We start from the raw sequence: 15,979 nt of genomic DNA, 5'->3' as shown, positions 1-15,979 counted from the left end.
AATTAATTAATTATGTAATTACTGTTAAAATTTTAAATTACAATGCATTAACCATTAATGCGTCACATTATATTATAATAAAATACTTTTTACGTTATTATATCGTAGTAATTGTATTATACAGTAAGATATACAGTAGTTATGATCTATACAATCCATATAGCCATATAAATAGGTAGAAATTACAATAGGTAAATGATAATTCTAATTCATACTATTATAACCTTATGTTCGAATAATGTACGCATAAACCTAACCTATACCTAACATGAATTAATTCACAAATAAAGCTTTCAAATTGTTAGATTTTATTTACAGAAATACTAAAAAATTGAAAATTATTAACTGAAATTAATGTACTTTTTAGTTTTCATCTAAAAAACTCAGAACTTATAAGTCTGATCACCCACCATCATATTATGCTCTTTACATTAATTAGGTTGAAAATGTACAATTTAAATTTCTAAAATTAATTTGTAATAAGTTAAACATTTCTATTAGTCCTGACTCGTATAATTTATTAATTTGTATTAATAACTGATTAGTAATTAGATATTTTATAAAGTAAATGGAGTATTAAGGGGAAATTGAGTGTTGATTTATTTTTGACTAAAATGAGACATAAGTACATAATAGGTGTAAGGATGAAATGTGATTAAATTTGAAATACGTGTTATTTTATGTGACATGTAATATGTAAAAGGTAACTATATAGAGAATTTTTTTTTTTTTTTTTTTTTTATTAAGAAACAAAACCCTCGGCAGCAAGGCCATTGGGTGCTATATATATTATAATAGTGTTACAACATGTTATGTGTTAGAAAAAAAAAAGACAAAGAAGAATAAAATAATTAATTAATGTATATGGTTATTAGATAAGTTTGAGCAAACCAGACTGTTGAAGGAAGGCTATTATATTGGAAACTGGTAGGTTAGGTCCGAGGCATTCAAATATGTCATCCGGAAGTTGGTTATGTTCCCTGGCATCACGGTAGGTGTTACACTCGGTCATGATGTGTTTGATCGATAGATTTACACCACATGATGGGCATATAGGGGGTTCCTCACGAGACATCAGGTACCCATGGGTGAGTTTAGTGTGACCTATTCGGAGTCTATTGATGCTAGTTTCTATTTTACGATTTGAGTGGTTATTTGGCCAATGTAGGATTGATTGCTTTATCTCATTGAGTTTAGTTTTCTGTGTGGACCAGACGATTTGCCAGGATTTTGCTGATATGAGTTTAATTGTGCGTTTAGCATCATGAGCAGAGATGTTTGGAATAACGCTGATGGAGGTTGTTACTGCTGTTTTTTTAGCGAGCATGTCAGCTTTTACGTTGCCTTCTATTGATGAGTGTCCTGGAATCCACATTAATTTTACTACATTTCCTTTGGCATGGTGAGCAGAGATAGCAAGCTGAATCTTCTTTGATATGTCATTAGGTTTGTGAGTGTTGGCAATACTTATTATAGAGCTTAGGGAGTCACTTAGGATGACGAAGTTATTGTTTTGTTTTTCAAGTGAATATTCAAGGGCTTTAAGAATAGCCATTGCTTCAGCGGTGTATATGGAGCATTCTTCTGAAAGTTTATAAGTTATATCTTCTGCGTCATTATATATGATAGCGATTCCCACGTTGCTTTCAATTTTGGATGCGTCGGTGTAAATTTTTATAAAATTGGAGTACTGATCTAAAATGTTTTTGAATTCTTGAATATAAATATGTGAACTGGTTGTGTTTTTAAGCAGACTGGTAAGACTTGTATCTATCATATTAGAAATCGAGGTCCATGGAGGAAAGATGGGCGTTTGGGAGATAATAATGTCTTTAAGGTTCAGATTATTTTCGTTAACAATTGCTTGTATGGAAGGTCATGATTGTACAGATGGTGCCATATTGTTTCTAGCAAGTTTTAAGGCAAGCATCATGACGTTTTCCTGACGTTTAATGTGTAGGGGCATCACATTGGATATATTAAGTAGGCTTGTAATAGGACTGGACCGAAAGGCTCCAGTTGCCAGTCTTGCTGCTGCGTTATGGATTGTGTCTAATATTTTTAACGCATTTTTGTTTCCGTTAATAAACAGGAACGAATTGTATTCAAGTTTGGATAAAATTAGTGATTTATGTATAGTTGTTAACGTGGAAAAGGAGGCTCCCCAACTGGTATGAGCTAGCATTTTCATTATGTTAATACTTGATGCGCAATTTTTTTTAATATTTTTAATGTGTGGGATCCATGAGTTTTTTGAGTCAAAAATTATTCCAAGGACTTTAGCAGTGTTTTGGTTAGGAATTTGGTTACTGTTCATGGTGAGATTTAATTTCTTTTCTTTTTTTTTCGTGTAAATGTTATGCATTGGGATTGCCTGCAGAAAATTTGAAACCAGATTTTTGGGACCATTTGTGAAGGTCATTTAATGATTTTTGCAATAGTGACTGCAAGGTAAAAAGTTCATTACTACGACAAAAAATATTAAAGTCGTCAGCATACAGTGTATACTTGACGGGATTAGTTATTGATTCTGTAATGTCGTTAATAGAGATGAGAAAAAGCGTAACCGACAAAGTTGACCCCTGAGGGACTCCGTTTTGTTGATCAAACATCTCAGACAGCACATTGTTGACTTTAACTTGAAAGGTTCTGTTGGAGAGGAAGTTTGTGATAAACTTAATCATGTTACCTTGGCAAAGAATCTTTTGGAGTTTTGATATGATATGAGGTCTCCAGGCAGTATCGTAGGCTTTTTCTATGTCGAGACTCACCATTCCGAGGGATTGTTTATTTTTCATTGCGTTTTCGATTTCAGATTGGATTTTTATTAATGAAAGGTTAGATCCGCGCTATATAGAGAATTGAATGTTATTATGTACTTACTATTTTTAAATTTGTGATATGTAATATAATGTAATATTTTTCTGTAATTTTTGAAATATAACTACCTACATCGATATATAACATATGAATAATAAATTTAAATTAAATAAGTTTTGTTAATGGGTACTTTTAGATTCTGTACGAAGTAATGAATGTATTGATTTTACAATGATGTGTGTTTTTTTTTTTTTTTTTTGTGTCTATGTACAGCATAACTAGTCGAAATAATGCTCCAATTTCAAACTATGGGGGTGGTTTCCGATGTAAAAGTGAATATCCTTGGTGCATTATAGAGGTAAAAAGTTAACATTTTCCAACAGTTTTCAAAAAAATCGAGAAAAACAAAAAAAAAAATGACGGAAAAACTGCAATTTTTTACGCAAAACCAGTTTTTGACCAAATCGATTTTTTTTATGGTTGTAATTCAAAAACTAATCACTGAAAATACTTGAAATTTTCACCAAATGTTAATGTCAGTGGTATCTGTATATAGTTAAATTTTCAAAAAATTTTGACTTTTTTTGAGTTATTTATAGACCACTGACATTTTCGATTTTTTTGAGAAATTTTTTTTAAAGTGTCGATAAAAAATTTTTGGACGACCAAAAAGTTTTGAAAATTTAATACAAGGTTCCTTATGAATTGTTTTTATTGTAGCTAAAAAAAATTAAAAATCGTTAGTCACAATTTTTTTTTATAAGCGTTTATAGTTCAAATTTTTACGAAATCTGTCGAAAACGCGAAAATTTGCAAGTAATTTTGAAGTTGAAAAATCATAAAATTTTTTTCTTTTATAACTAAGTTTTGAAAATTTAGTACAAGGTTTTCCATACATTTTTCTTCAAGTATCTGTAAAAAAAACTCTACCGGAGTCAGACAAAAAATTTTTATGAGTGTTTGAAATTTAAATTTTTTACAAAACCGCATTAAATAACGGTTTAGCCTCAAACGATTTTTGATATTTGTTATAATTCAAAAAGTATAAATCGTAGATACTTGAAAATTTTACCAGTTATTTAGATTGGAATTTTATTTACTTGATTTAATATTAAAAATATTTTGAGTTTTTTTGAGCTATTTATAGACAACTGAAATTTTCAATTTTTTTGAAGGGTCGATAAAATTTTTTTGGCCCTATCAAAATACTTGAAAATTTTATACAAAGTTCCTTATATGTTATTCTTATAGTGATTAAAAAATTATAAGAATACATAGGCACAATTTTTTTTTATTAGCATTTGAAGTTCAAATTTTGACGAAAATTCGTCAAAATTATGAATATTTGCCAATTATTTTGTAGGTATAATTCATAAAAATGTTTGTATAGGTAGCTAAGAATAGAAAATTTAATACAAGATTTTTCATAAGTTTAGCTTACAATAATTATAAAAGAACTTAAATTTTGGTGTATTCAGGCCATAAACATAAACCACCTTTTTCACCAACCACTGGAAATTATATCCTAGGCTGACAAATCATCTTCGTTCAGAATCGTTTTTCGTATACAATGATACCTATCATTGCATTCAAATTTAACCTACCCTAGTCCGAGGTCAACCCCACCCCCTAATGTACAGCAGAACGGTACCCACTTGCCCGCTTTTTTTAGTATTAATATTATAATATTATTACATTTTTATTTATGTACCTATTTACAATGTAAAATTAGGATTATTCATTTTCTAAAAGGGGTTTACCCGTTAATACATAAATAACTAAGTAGGTACGTAACAAGTCATAATATTAATCATTATACCATTGATTATAAAATATAAATATAAGATATTTAAATAGGTACTATTATTATTTATAGTTTTAGTTTAGTTTTCTTGCAGCAGTCGTGTTGTATACTTGTATGCGGAATGCCGGAATTCTTGTTTTTAGATTCTTATAATATTGTCTAGTGACTAGTACCTACTTTGAATCATTTTTATAAAATTTTATCATTTGTTATACATTGTAGGTATTTAAGTCGTACGTATATTGAAAATGTGAAATAATAAAGGAAATTGCATGAAAAAATGATATATATTTATTTGTATCATATAGGTAAATCATAATATGATTTACCTAATGTAATAATGTAATATAATATTATTATATTACAGTATTTAAATTTGTGCTACACAATTATATGATATGTTGTAATTTCTCCTCGACATAAAGGGCATCTATAATATGGTATATTCCTTTACCGTGGCATCCTTGTATAAGTCTCATACCAAGGAGCACATAACCCTTGATGTTTGCAAGGTGATGCAATGACAGTAGGAATTGAGTATTGGCATATATAGCATTTATCAGGCACAATTGGTTCAACTAAAAATTCAAAGTATGTTAAATAATCAAATTATATATATATATTAATTAATATATTATATATGCATGCAGTGCTTGATTTGAACTGCACTGAGTTTTTCTGCTTTTTAAAAAACATATATACATGCAAGCATACTTTTAATAATAATTATACCCTATTGGGTATCAATTATATATTTAAATATTGAGATATACACGTTTTTTTAACTTTTAATTTTTTTCCAATTCAAGCATTGCATGCATGGTTTAATAGTTATATATTTTTTAATGTAATGTTTATTTACAGGCTAAGTCTTCAAGACTGATATGAACGATTTGTGGTGTTGTTGGTTGTGCTCGAGGTATATCTTCTTCATCTTCATCGTCCATTCCATGAATAAGATGCAATACTAAAAATAAAACAATATTAGGACGTTTTGGTATAGATGGTATAGTTGTATCACTTGTATCATAGTGAGTATATTAAATTTTACTATTAATTTGTTCATTGACAATAGGCCATCTTTGTAAAACAAATTCCCTGGCATCAATTTGATTTTCAACCACAGGTTGTATTTCAGGAATTGGCTGGATAAAATGTGGTGGTCTAACTATATAGATATTATATTATTTTTTTATAGATATTCAGTGTTGTATTGATTGGATTCGTCAACTGATTACTAAATATACTAAATATTTGAACCCGGTTTGTATATCTCTTTATTTTTGTATAGTATACTTATACAGTTATACGTATACCTTTTAATTAAATTAATTATTATGTTTCTATAATTTTGTTGAAGGCTTTTTCTGATTCAAAACTAACAAAAATCTTGAAAAAGTTAAATTATTTGATTTAATTTTGTAATAATAAAATTAAGGTTTTTATAGGATATACAACTTTGTATTTACCAAAAATTGAAGGAGTTGTATATTCATACAAAGGTTCAAATAAAGTTTTAGCTTACGGGACATTAATTAATCAAAATCGTATCGTTATTGAGAATTGTGATGTTGGATATCATAAGGCTTACCCCAATAGTTTTAGGGTTTGTCAGTGAAATGGAAAATGGACATCAACATCCGATAAATTGTGTTTTAGTAGGTTGTATATTATAATTTCTATGCTTTATTAATAACTTATTAAGATATGTTTAGTTTGATGTTTAGTAACATTCGATTATTATTTGTTATGTTCATAGAAATGTGCCCTCCTCTGTTATCAGACAGTTTAGATATTAAATGTACTTTCAATGGTAAGTTTGCAAATTGTACAAATCAATCGATACCGGATACAATAGCCATCCCATCATGTAAACCAACATATATTGCACCAATTGGAATAGAAGATACTCCGTTTGAATTACATTGTCAGTCTAATGGAATATGGGATAATAAACTATATAAATGCAATCCATGTAATTATATATTTATTACAAATCATACGTATTATAATGTATACATATTTTACTAAGCAATAACTGTATCTAAATTCCATTGTTTATTTAATAAATTTTAAAATCGAAGAGAACAAATAATTGTCAGGTTAGGTACTTTTGATTAGATAAGTCATATGATCTACATTTTTAAACCTTCAACATCTGTTTTATTATAAAGACATTTAACTAACTTATAAATTATTATCATGTATAAAATATTCCAATATTATTTTAGATTGTGGTAGAGTATATACTAATAGCCAAATATTGATGGCCAATGGTAAGAAAACATTTGTTGGAACAGCGCCGTGGAATGTTGGAATATATCGATTTAATAAAAAGAACATGAATTATGACTTGATATGTGGAGGATCATTAATTGCTCCAAATTTAGTAGTTTCTGGTTAGAAATATTCAATTTTTTTAAAAACGAATAAATATTTATTCAATTACATTTTCAGCGGCTCATTGTTTTTGGTACAAAACGATATTATCTAAGAAAATATCAATAAACGATGATTACTATAAAGTGACCGTTGGAAAATATGATAGAAATCTCACAGTAGTTGACAATGATTTTACTCAAACAATAAATGTAAGTTTATAATTTAAAATTAGAAACTTAAAAAAGTCATAAAAAAAATAATTTTAACTATTTTATTGTATAGGTGGAAATAATTTACTTAAATGAAGATTATAATGGACATAACGGTTTCTATGCTTATGATATAGCTGTTATCGTTTTATCGAATATGGTTTCTTTTAGTAATGTTGTTGCACCTATTTGTATTGACTGGAAAGGTATACACAATGTACTAAATGGAGTTGAAGGAAAGGTAAATGATGAGTTCTATAGTAATATTTAAAACATGAGATTTGTATTCCTAAGTTGTGAGGTATATGTAAAGTTGCCGACTTCATTAGTTTAGTTTAGCTTCATTTTTATTTAATTATAACTAAACTCTTAAAAATTTACAATTTTTAAAAACTGATGATTGATTATTGATTAATTGGGCTTTATGATTTGTTTTTTCTTTGTAATATAAACAAAGTTATATGGTGCTAACTTCACACACATAAAACCTCGATTGTTAAGTTCTGTAGGTCAAATTTCAGCCGACGTGATTGCTGTTAAAGGAATCTTAACAAAAATTTATTAATTTTTAAAATCTTGATTTTATTTTAGTTAGTTTATACTTATACCAATATTGAACATTTCAGATTTGAATAAAAGTAAAAATAAATAAAATAAAACGTGAAACGTTGTGATAAATGATTTGTAAATGTTGATATTTTATACGACGAAATCCTCAAGATCAAGCTTTAAAATTAAAATATCTTTTTAGCTCACACTTAATTTTATTGATTCAACTCAGTACCAAAATCTGAAAATAATAGATTAACATTATACCATTTATACCCGTATTATAACTATATATTATAAATCTGTTTTATACTTTTACAGATTGTTGGTTGGGGAAATACGGAAAAGGGTATATTAAGTCCCGTTCTATTGGAAACTTATTTACCATACATCGACCAAAACTCTTGTCAAGATATGTATACAAATGAATTTCAAATGTTTGTGACTCCTGATGAGTTTTGTGCTGGTTCTGCAACCGGTAATAAAATATTGTATTATAAATACTTCATTACTTAAATTATTTAAACAATATAATTTATTATTCTTTTAATTTGAAGTAGATTTTGTATGAAAGTTATGTGGTATTCTATACAAGAACGGTATAATCTGTAATTGTATGTGTTATTTATACCACAAAAAACAAACGAGTAAATAGTTATAAGTATTTCATGAAGACAACTCTAAAAAATAAACATAAAATTATTTTGCAAATTTAATTATTACTAAATTATTTATAAAAAGTACCTATCAATGATGCTTTATCCTAATCATAAGTTAAAAATCTCAGAACATTGATGTCAACCTGGTTCATATTTAAAATTCAATTTTAATCATTAAAAACTAATGCTGAACAAATTATTGTTATTGTATTCTTCACATTTTATTGAATTCTATATCTTACCTTTTTTACAATAATCATCTATACTACTTTATAAAATTAAGTCGCTTTTTTTTGTCCGGGCTAATCTCCGAAACTACTTATTCAATCGTCGTGCAATTTTTTTTTAATTAAAGAGAATGTCGGGGAGCGGGTTTATAGCATAAATTATGGACCTAACTCCTGTGAGTTATAGATTTAGAGACAAAAACTGAGTTACATCGGTGGCGCCCTCTAGCAGATAAAAATATAAATATATATATACATAATAATAATATATATATATATATATATATATATATACATATAGGAGACGGCCCCTATTCACTCATCAACGCCCAGACCAAACCGCTGGGTCTAGAGACTTGAAATTTTGTACAGAGGTTCCTTGAGCAATGTAAGAGCGCACTAAGAAAAGATTTTTCGAAGTCCACATTTTAAAGGGTTGCTCAAACGGGGATTTTGAGATTTACGATGGAAATTTTGTTTTTAATTTTTGTTTATAAATTGTTGCTATAACAACTTGATTTATGTGTTAACACATTTATCACTTTATTATTACAGCTAATTATTTGTATAAAAACATGATAACATGAAGTCGTAAAATACTCTACGCATTTACGCATACACGAGGACAAGGCGTTTTACTTATTATTTTCGAATATTAATTATTAATGCGTCTTCATATGCGCACCCCAGTTTATGTACGGTTATTTTTAATTCTTATCTAAAATTGTTTAAATTCTTAAAAATTAATAAAAACTAATTAATATGGTTGTCGAATGTGAGCTGGTGGCAGCAGGACAATTATTGTTGGTATTTATTGAGGTGTACCTCAATGATGAACTGTATGAAAAATTTGGATCAGAAAGTAACCAAGATTGCAAGTTAAAGCTCTAATGTAATAAACTCTATAGTTATCACTGGAAGCGCTAGAGGAGATATAGTTTTAATCCCGAGAATTAAAAAATTCCAACTGATTATCCCTTTGAATTAAAAGGAATACAATTCCCTCTCAAAGTTTGCTTTGTTATAACTATTAATAAGTCTCAAGGACAATCATTGAGCATGACAGGGATTGACTTGAGAGAAGAATGTTTTTCACATGGACAGTTCTATATCACATGTTCTAGAGTAAGCTCTGCCAGTAGTTTGGTTATTTTAGCCCCATAAGGCAGTACCAAAAATACTGTTTATAAAGAGTTATTGAGATGAATAAAATATTTCAATATAAATATGTTTTTTTTTTGGTTTTTATAACACCATAATGTTAAGTATTTTTTGCCGACAAATTACAATATTACAATACATGGGCAACCAAGGATCAACATAACATCTAAAAGCAGACTGTAATAAATATAAAAACTGATAAAATAAAAGTTATAGTAGGTAAGACAAAAAAATGTACAAGGGCAAAGCCGGGTTATTCAAGATTTTTGAGAATCAAAACCTAGGTTAGGATTATGTATTAATTGATTATATTAATCTACCGCATTATGTCAAACTTAGTATAACTTTGATACCTTATTAGAGTTAAATCATACACTTACGTACAAATACCACTAGGTCCGCGATCTACCGCAGGTAGATTGCCTACCTGATAATATACTGCTGCGAATCAGAATTTTTATTCCGGGCAACAGAAAACTTAAGATAAATCTAGAACATCATCCATCGAATATTAAATAACGTATTGAACAAAGTCTGGGTCATAAGGAATTGGCATTTTTAAAGGGCAACGAAGTGCAAAACATGAAGTAAGCAATACGAAGTCTGCCGGGTCAGCTATTATTATTATTAATATAATATAAAAAAAAATCTCGGTTTTCACCTGAGGTGACTTTTGCGCGGGCAACGCCGGGTGGGACAGCTAAAATTTACGATGGAATTTTTGTTTATAAATAGTTGCTGTAACAATATTAACACTATCAATACGATTAAATTAAAAACTCACACGGTATACGAAAATGCAAAAAAAGAAAGTAACACACGGGCAACGCCGTGTCGGGTCAGCTAGTATTATATAAATATAATATATACATAATAATTATACAATAAGATGACCTTCTTCCATATTTATTAATATATTGGGTGACTCGCTAGTCTCTTCTCGGTGGCCACCCCCGATATAAAGTGATGGATTAAAAAAAAGTATCCAATAATAATTAATAATCATGGTTGAAATGCATTAGCAAGCAGTTATCTTTGTATATTATTAAAACGTGAGGCAATTTTTTTTTACAGTTATATCTGAAGTTCTACTTGTCCGATTTTCATGATTTCTTTTTCTAACGCAAATACTCAGTGTGCAGATGAACCATCAAAAAAGAAAAGTACAAAATGTCAATTATATAAATAATTCTAAGAAGTTTAAAGTTTACCGTAAAAAAAAAAAAATAATAAATAAATAAAAATAAAAATAAAAACAATAAACAAAATAAGTCAGGTTGTTATATCAACTATATAAAAATAAATAATTAAAATAAAATAAAATAAGTACCAACTATATAAAAAACTACGAGATGTCACATTATTATATCTTATTCACCGTAGTAGAAAACTAAATAACTAATTTACTTTGAAACTTAAGGGTTAGAAATTATAAACTTACGTACCTACACATCTCGTGGAGTCCTCAATCCACCACAAGTGTATGCTTACCTGCTTTAATATACTGCACAATCATAAGAGTATCACGGGCAACGCCAAACAGAATGAATTTAATATAACCTGACTAACTTACTGACTGATAAACGTAGAGCCTGGACAATGAATAATGATAGATCGAGCGCGAGGCTTGCAATTTACACGGTATATTTGTACCACAAATTTAGTGTGCAATAATGAAGCATTTTACAAAATGTGCATTTTAAAGTAATGCTTGCACAATATTTTTGATATTTAAAATAGTCAATGAAAATTTCTAAGTTTTGAACGCCGTTAAACCGAATATTAAATAGCAAATTAATCAAAGTTCGAATCATATAATAGAATTGACATTTTTAACGGGCAACGAAGTGCACGGGATAAGCTAGTTTTTTTAAAATTTTCATTGATTGGTTTTAATCAAGAATTTATTTGTGTATATAACGCATAATTACACTGAATTTTGTAGTGTTAAGTGTTTCAAAACACCTGTAAAATTTGAATGTTTAATTTGTGTCTCATGAATGATATATTTTTAGTTTTAGGACAAGACATGGGCGATGGAGATAGCGGTTCAGGCTTAACCTTTTTACACTCGAACTCTTATTATTTAACCGGTGTCTTGAGTCTTAGGGAACCATCTTCAAATAATTCAATAGCAGTTTTTACAGATATTAAGTACCACGTTCAATGGATTCGTCGATTGTATTACAAACATAACTACCTAGATCCAATAAGGTTATGGTAATCACATAAAAATAATTTTTCTTATTATAACTGAAATCAATATTGATATCATTTTTTGTTACTTTTGTCTAAATATTTTTAACTAATCATTAAATTGTTTTTTTTTTTTTGTAATTACATTTTATTAGTATGGCATACAATTCATAGTTAATATCCAAGCATTTTATAAATTTAATTCAAATGTTTTGCATTTTACTGTAATATGTTTCTTAATTTGTATTATGGTAATGTACAATTTAAATAATTATTTTGTAGCATACTGCACAGCACACAAATTGGATAATTTTTTTAAATTTATTAAAGCATGCATCGATTACGTGGCAAGATGATTTTTTATATGTATTATTATAACACTGTAATTCGTTAATTAAACATTTGAATTGTAAAATTGAGTCAGATGAGTACATTTCTTTTTCCAGATTTATGTATTTTATTGAGATTGTGAAGACAATTTGTAAAACGTATATTATACAATTGTCGATCATTGTGAAAATTTAATTTATTATGTTTAGGTATACATTTATGTATATTTAATACAAAATATTTAATTTCAATCCACAAGATGAGTTCAAGATAATAAAAAATAATTCTGCAATAAATAACAAATTAAAAAAAAAATTATAGTGTGGTCGCAATTTATCACATAATAATATTCTAATGTATACCTGAAAAATACCGGGCGCAATTTAGTATACTATTTTTACTACCTGCAATTCACATTTCCCCCAATTTTATTAAGACAAAATCTAAAGGAAGGTGCCTTAAGAGAAAATATAATGTTTTTATTGGTAGGTTAATCCTGTAACTCTCTAGCCGTTATTTATAAATTAAATAATGCCACTACACATAATTCACACGAATGCATGGTATATACACGATCGAAAATTTTCCAATTTTTAAGCCATAATAATTAATAAATATAATTTAAATACATTTTGATAGTGCATTTTTGGGGTTTTTAAAGTCATTTTTGAATTTTTGTTTGGCAATTTTTAAGATTTCTTAGGGCATTAAAATTCCAGCCCTAATTATAATATTACATAATAATCATAACTAACTATTATAATTAAATTATAATTATGTCATTTATATATTGGTTTAGATTTTGGTAAATAACAGGTGAATGTCAATAGCCATGTATTAATAACCAATGATAAGGAAGCACTTATTTACGAGTATACTTACAGCATTATCGAATCATTATATATAAAGAGAAAACAAATTATGAATTTATTTATGGTGGATCAATAATTGCTCCAAATCCTATCATTTCTAGTAAAATATTTATTTAATTAATTAAATTATATCTTAAGGGCTCATTTTTTTTGGTACAGAGAATTATTATCTAATGAAATATCAATATACAATGGTTCATTCTAAAGTCACAGTTGAAAAATATGATATCATTTCACAATACCTAGTTGACAATGATTTTACTCAAACAATGAATGAAAGTTATACATTTTAAAATAGAAACTTATAATAATCGTGAAATATAAATTCAAACAATTTTATAGGTGAAAATTATATTCCTCAATGACTTATTATGAACCTAATGGTTTCCATACATATGAATAATAATATAACTGTTATTTTGTTATCAAAAAAAGTTTCTTTTAGTAGTAGTGATACACCTGTTTGTATCTATTGGAGTCGAAAATACAATATAGGTAATTATGTTGAGTGTTGGCACCGTTGGTATTGTTATAGGTATTTTTTTATTTTTTGGTAGTAGCATAAATATTTAATACATGTATGTATGCTTATTCAGCTTATTGTAATCTTAAGTATATTGTATTATATTAATTAATTCTAAAATATATAATGCAATACAATGTAAAAAAAGAAATTAAGCAGTATAATAGGTAAAAGGTATTGGTTAATTTACATGAGCTATTGCGTATAATACATTTAATTTTTTTTTTTTTTAATTTCAGTTTCACATAAAAATGATGAAAATAGAAGAATTTTTGTAAATCAAATTTATATTATAGTATTAATCTTTAAATTAGATTTAAATATTAAAAACTAATAGTTATAAAACGTTTGTCGACATTTAATTGTTTACCTAAACAATATTATGTAAACCAATTAATATTTTTGTAGGTTTTTTCAATAAAATCATTTTACCTGTGTATCATGCATTTGATTCTGGTATCGACTTGCAGAGTTTCAATATCTATTCAATGGATATTAAATAAAATTTGAACTACAATATTGAGAATTTCTGATCATTTAAATCTAAACATTAGTAACAATACTGATACAAAAGTGTAGAATACACAAATCAGTAGGTGGCTGTTGCTATGCACGCACGATATTATAATAAAAATAATAACCCTACAAACGCTCATTCAGCCAATTAATATTGCCAAACACAATTTTAACTGTTAGGCCAGAACATTAAATTTATGTTATTATAAATATATATATTTTGTCTTATCCGTGGTAAAAAACATTTAACATAAACATTAACATTTCTTAACATTTTTGTCTTATCAATTAGCGCAAACAGACGTTTTTAGCCATTCATTTTACTTTATTCTAACTGAGATACCAAGTTTATATAATTAATAGAAACGTAATATATATAATATATATATATTGAATAGCTTTTGATTTAATGATTCTGACCTAAGTGATGAATGTATTGATTTTACAATTATGTGTGTGTGTGTTTTTTTTGTGTCTGTATACAAAAATGCTGTCTGTGTCAAAATATTACTTCAATTTTAAACGTCGGGGGTAGTTTTCGGTGTCATAGACCATAGTGAATAGAATAAAATCCTTGCTGCATTATACAGGTTAAAAGTAAGAATTTTCCAACAGTTTGAAAAAAATATCATTTTTTTATATGTTTATAACTAAAAACGAATAACAGAAAATAATATATATTTTCACCAAATAATTCTATTAGTGTTGTCCATATAAATAAAAATATTTTGGCTTTTTTTGAGTTTTTTTTCGTTTTTGAAGAACTGGAATCTAAAATATAACAAATAATGTTTAAAATTGTCGTTAGTTAAAAATATGTTTAAAGTTAAAAATAAATGATACAGATATAATAATATTGATATTAATACATTAATACATTTTATTGCATTATGGTTTATTATTTAAGACATTACATCAGATAAACTTATAAATGTAGTACTAACAAAAAACAAGCTGCATATCTAAGTGACTCAAATTTTAAAATATTTATTCTGTCTTATACTATTAATTTTTGTTCTGATTTAAATTTCTTTAATTAAGTTAAAAAGTATAAAAAACACCTATTACCCTTAATTCTTCTATCACTAATCTAAATATTTTATTCATAATTAATTTGAAACTTGCGATGTAATCAGTGTGTGGTTTGTCGTCTGGACCATTCTAAACAACAATGTGTATAATTTTATGTGAGCAAACTCTAAGACGCACACTAGAAAATAAATAGAGTGAATACTGGATATGATTCTTCTTATTGTAAATATTAATACATTCAACTATTCTTATGGATTGATAGGTGCCCGTGCAAAAGGAAATAGAACAACTAAATAAGTCGATCTTTTTTCATATAACATCATACGTCTTATAGATTATTGTGGTTTGCACCGATGTGCAGTGTGTATTAAAAAATCAAAATAATATCACCCCAAAACCACACATTTTTAAATTAAAGTTATCTAAACTCAGATAAATCTTAGTTAATAAAAATGTACACTTAATTCATACAATATATCTGTTTTATTTTATTCAATTTAATATCACTGAGTATAAACTCGTTATATGTTTAACATGTTAACATTTTTTCTCCTTATATACTAAAATACACAATAAAAAATAAAAATAAGAAATAAAAAATTATAAATTTCAACAGCAAAAAAAAAATTAAATTATCCAAAAAAAAAAAATGAAATAAAATTATAAATTTACCATGAATGGTATTCATGAAGTAGCCAA

The 15,979-nt window shown here is 27.2% G+C and overlaps 1 protein-coding gene and 1 long non-coding RNA gene across 2 annotated transcripts in view; one reads left to right on the top strand and one right to left on the bottom strand.

Annotated features, from left to right (window-relative positions):
- LOC114128307 (uncharacterized) overlaps nucleotides 1-15,979 on the top strand; it is a 104,839-nt gene that overhangs the window by 50,185 nt on the left and 38,675 nt on the right. Inside the window, exons 34-35 of the mRNA XM_050197334.1 lie at nucleotides 7,082-7,215; nucleotides 7,289-7,456. Coding sequence (XP_050053291.1) covers nucleotides 7,082-7,215; nucleotides 7,289-7,456 — 302 coding nt within the window. The remainder of the gene's footprint in view (nucleotides 1-7,081; nucleotides 7,216-7,288; nucleotides 7,457-15,979) is intronic.
- On the bottom strand, nucleotides 7,470-14,361 carry LOC126549029 (uncharacterized). Its single transcript, XR_007603173.1, has 3 exons — nucleotides 14,165-14,361; nucleotides 8,078-8,233; nucleotides 7,470-8,005 (listed from the first exon to the last, which is right to left on the bottom strand). It is a non-coding gene; the product is annotated as an uncharacterized LOC126549029 (long non-coding RNA).

Source organism: Aphis gossypii, chromosome 1, assembly GCF_020184175.1.
Source record: "Aphis gossypii isolate Hap1 chromosome 1, ASM2018417v2, whole genome shotgun sequence".
In the NCBI taxonomy this organism is placed as follows: Eukaryota; Metazoa; Arthropoda; class Insecta; order Hemiptera; family Aphididae; genus Aphis; species Aphis gossypii.
Note: the sequence above shows the minus strand (reverse complement) of the source record. Positions and strands in the feature narration are given on the sequence as shown.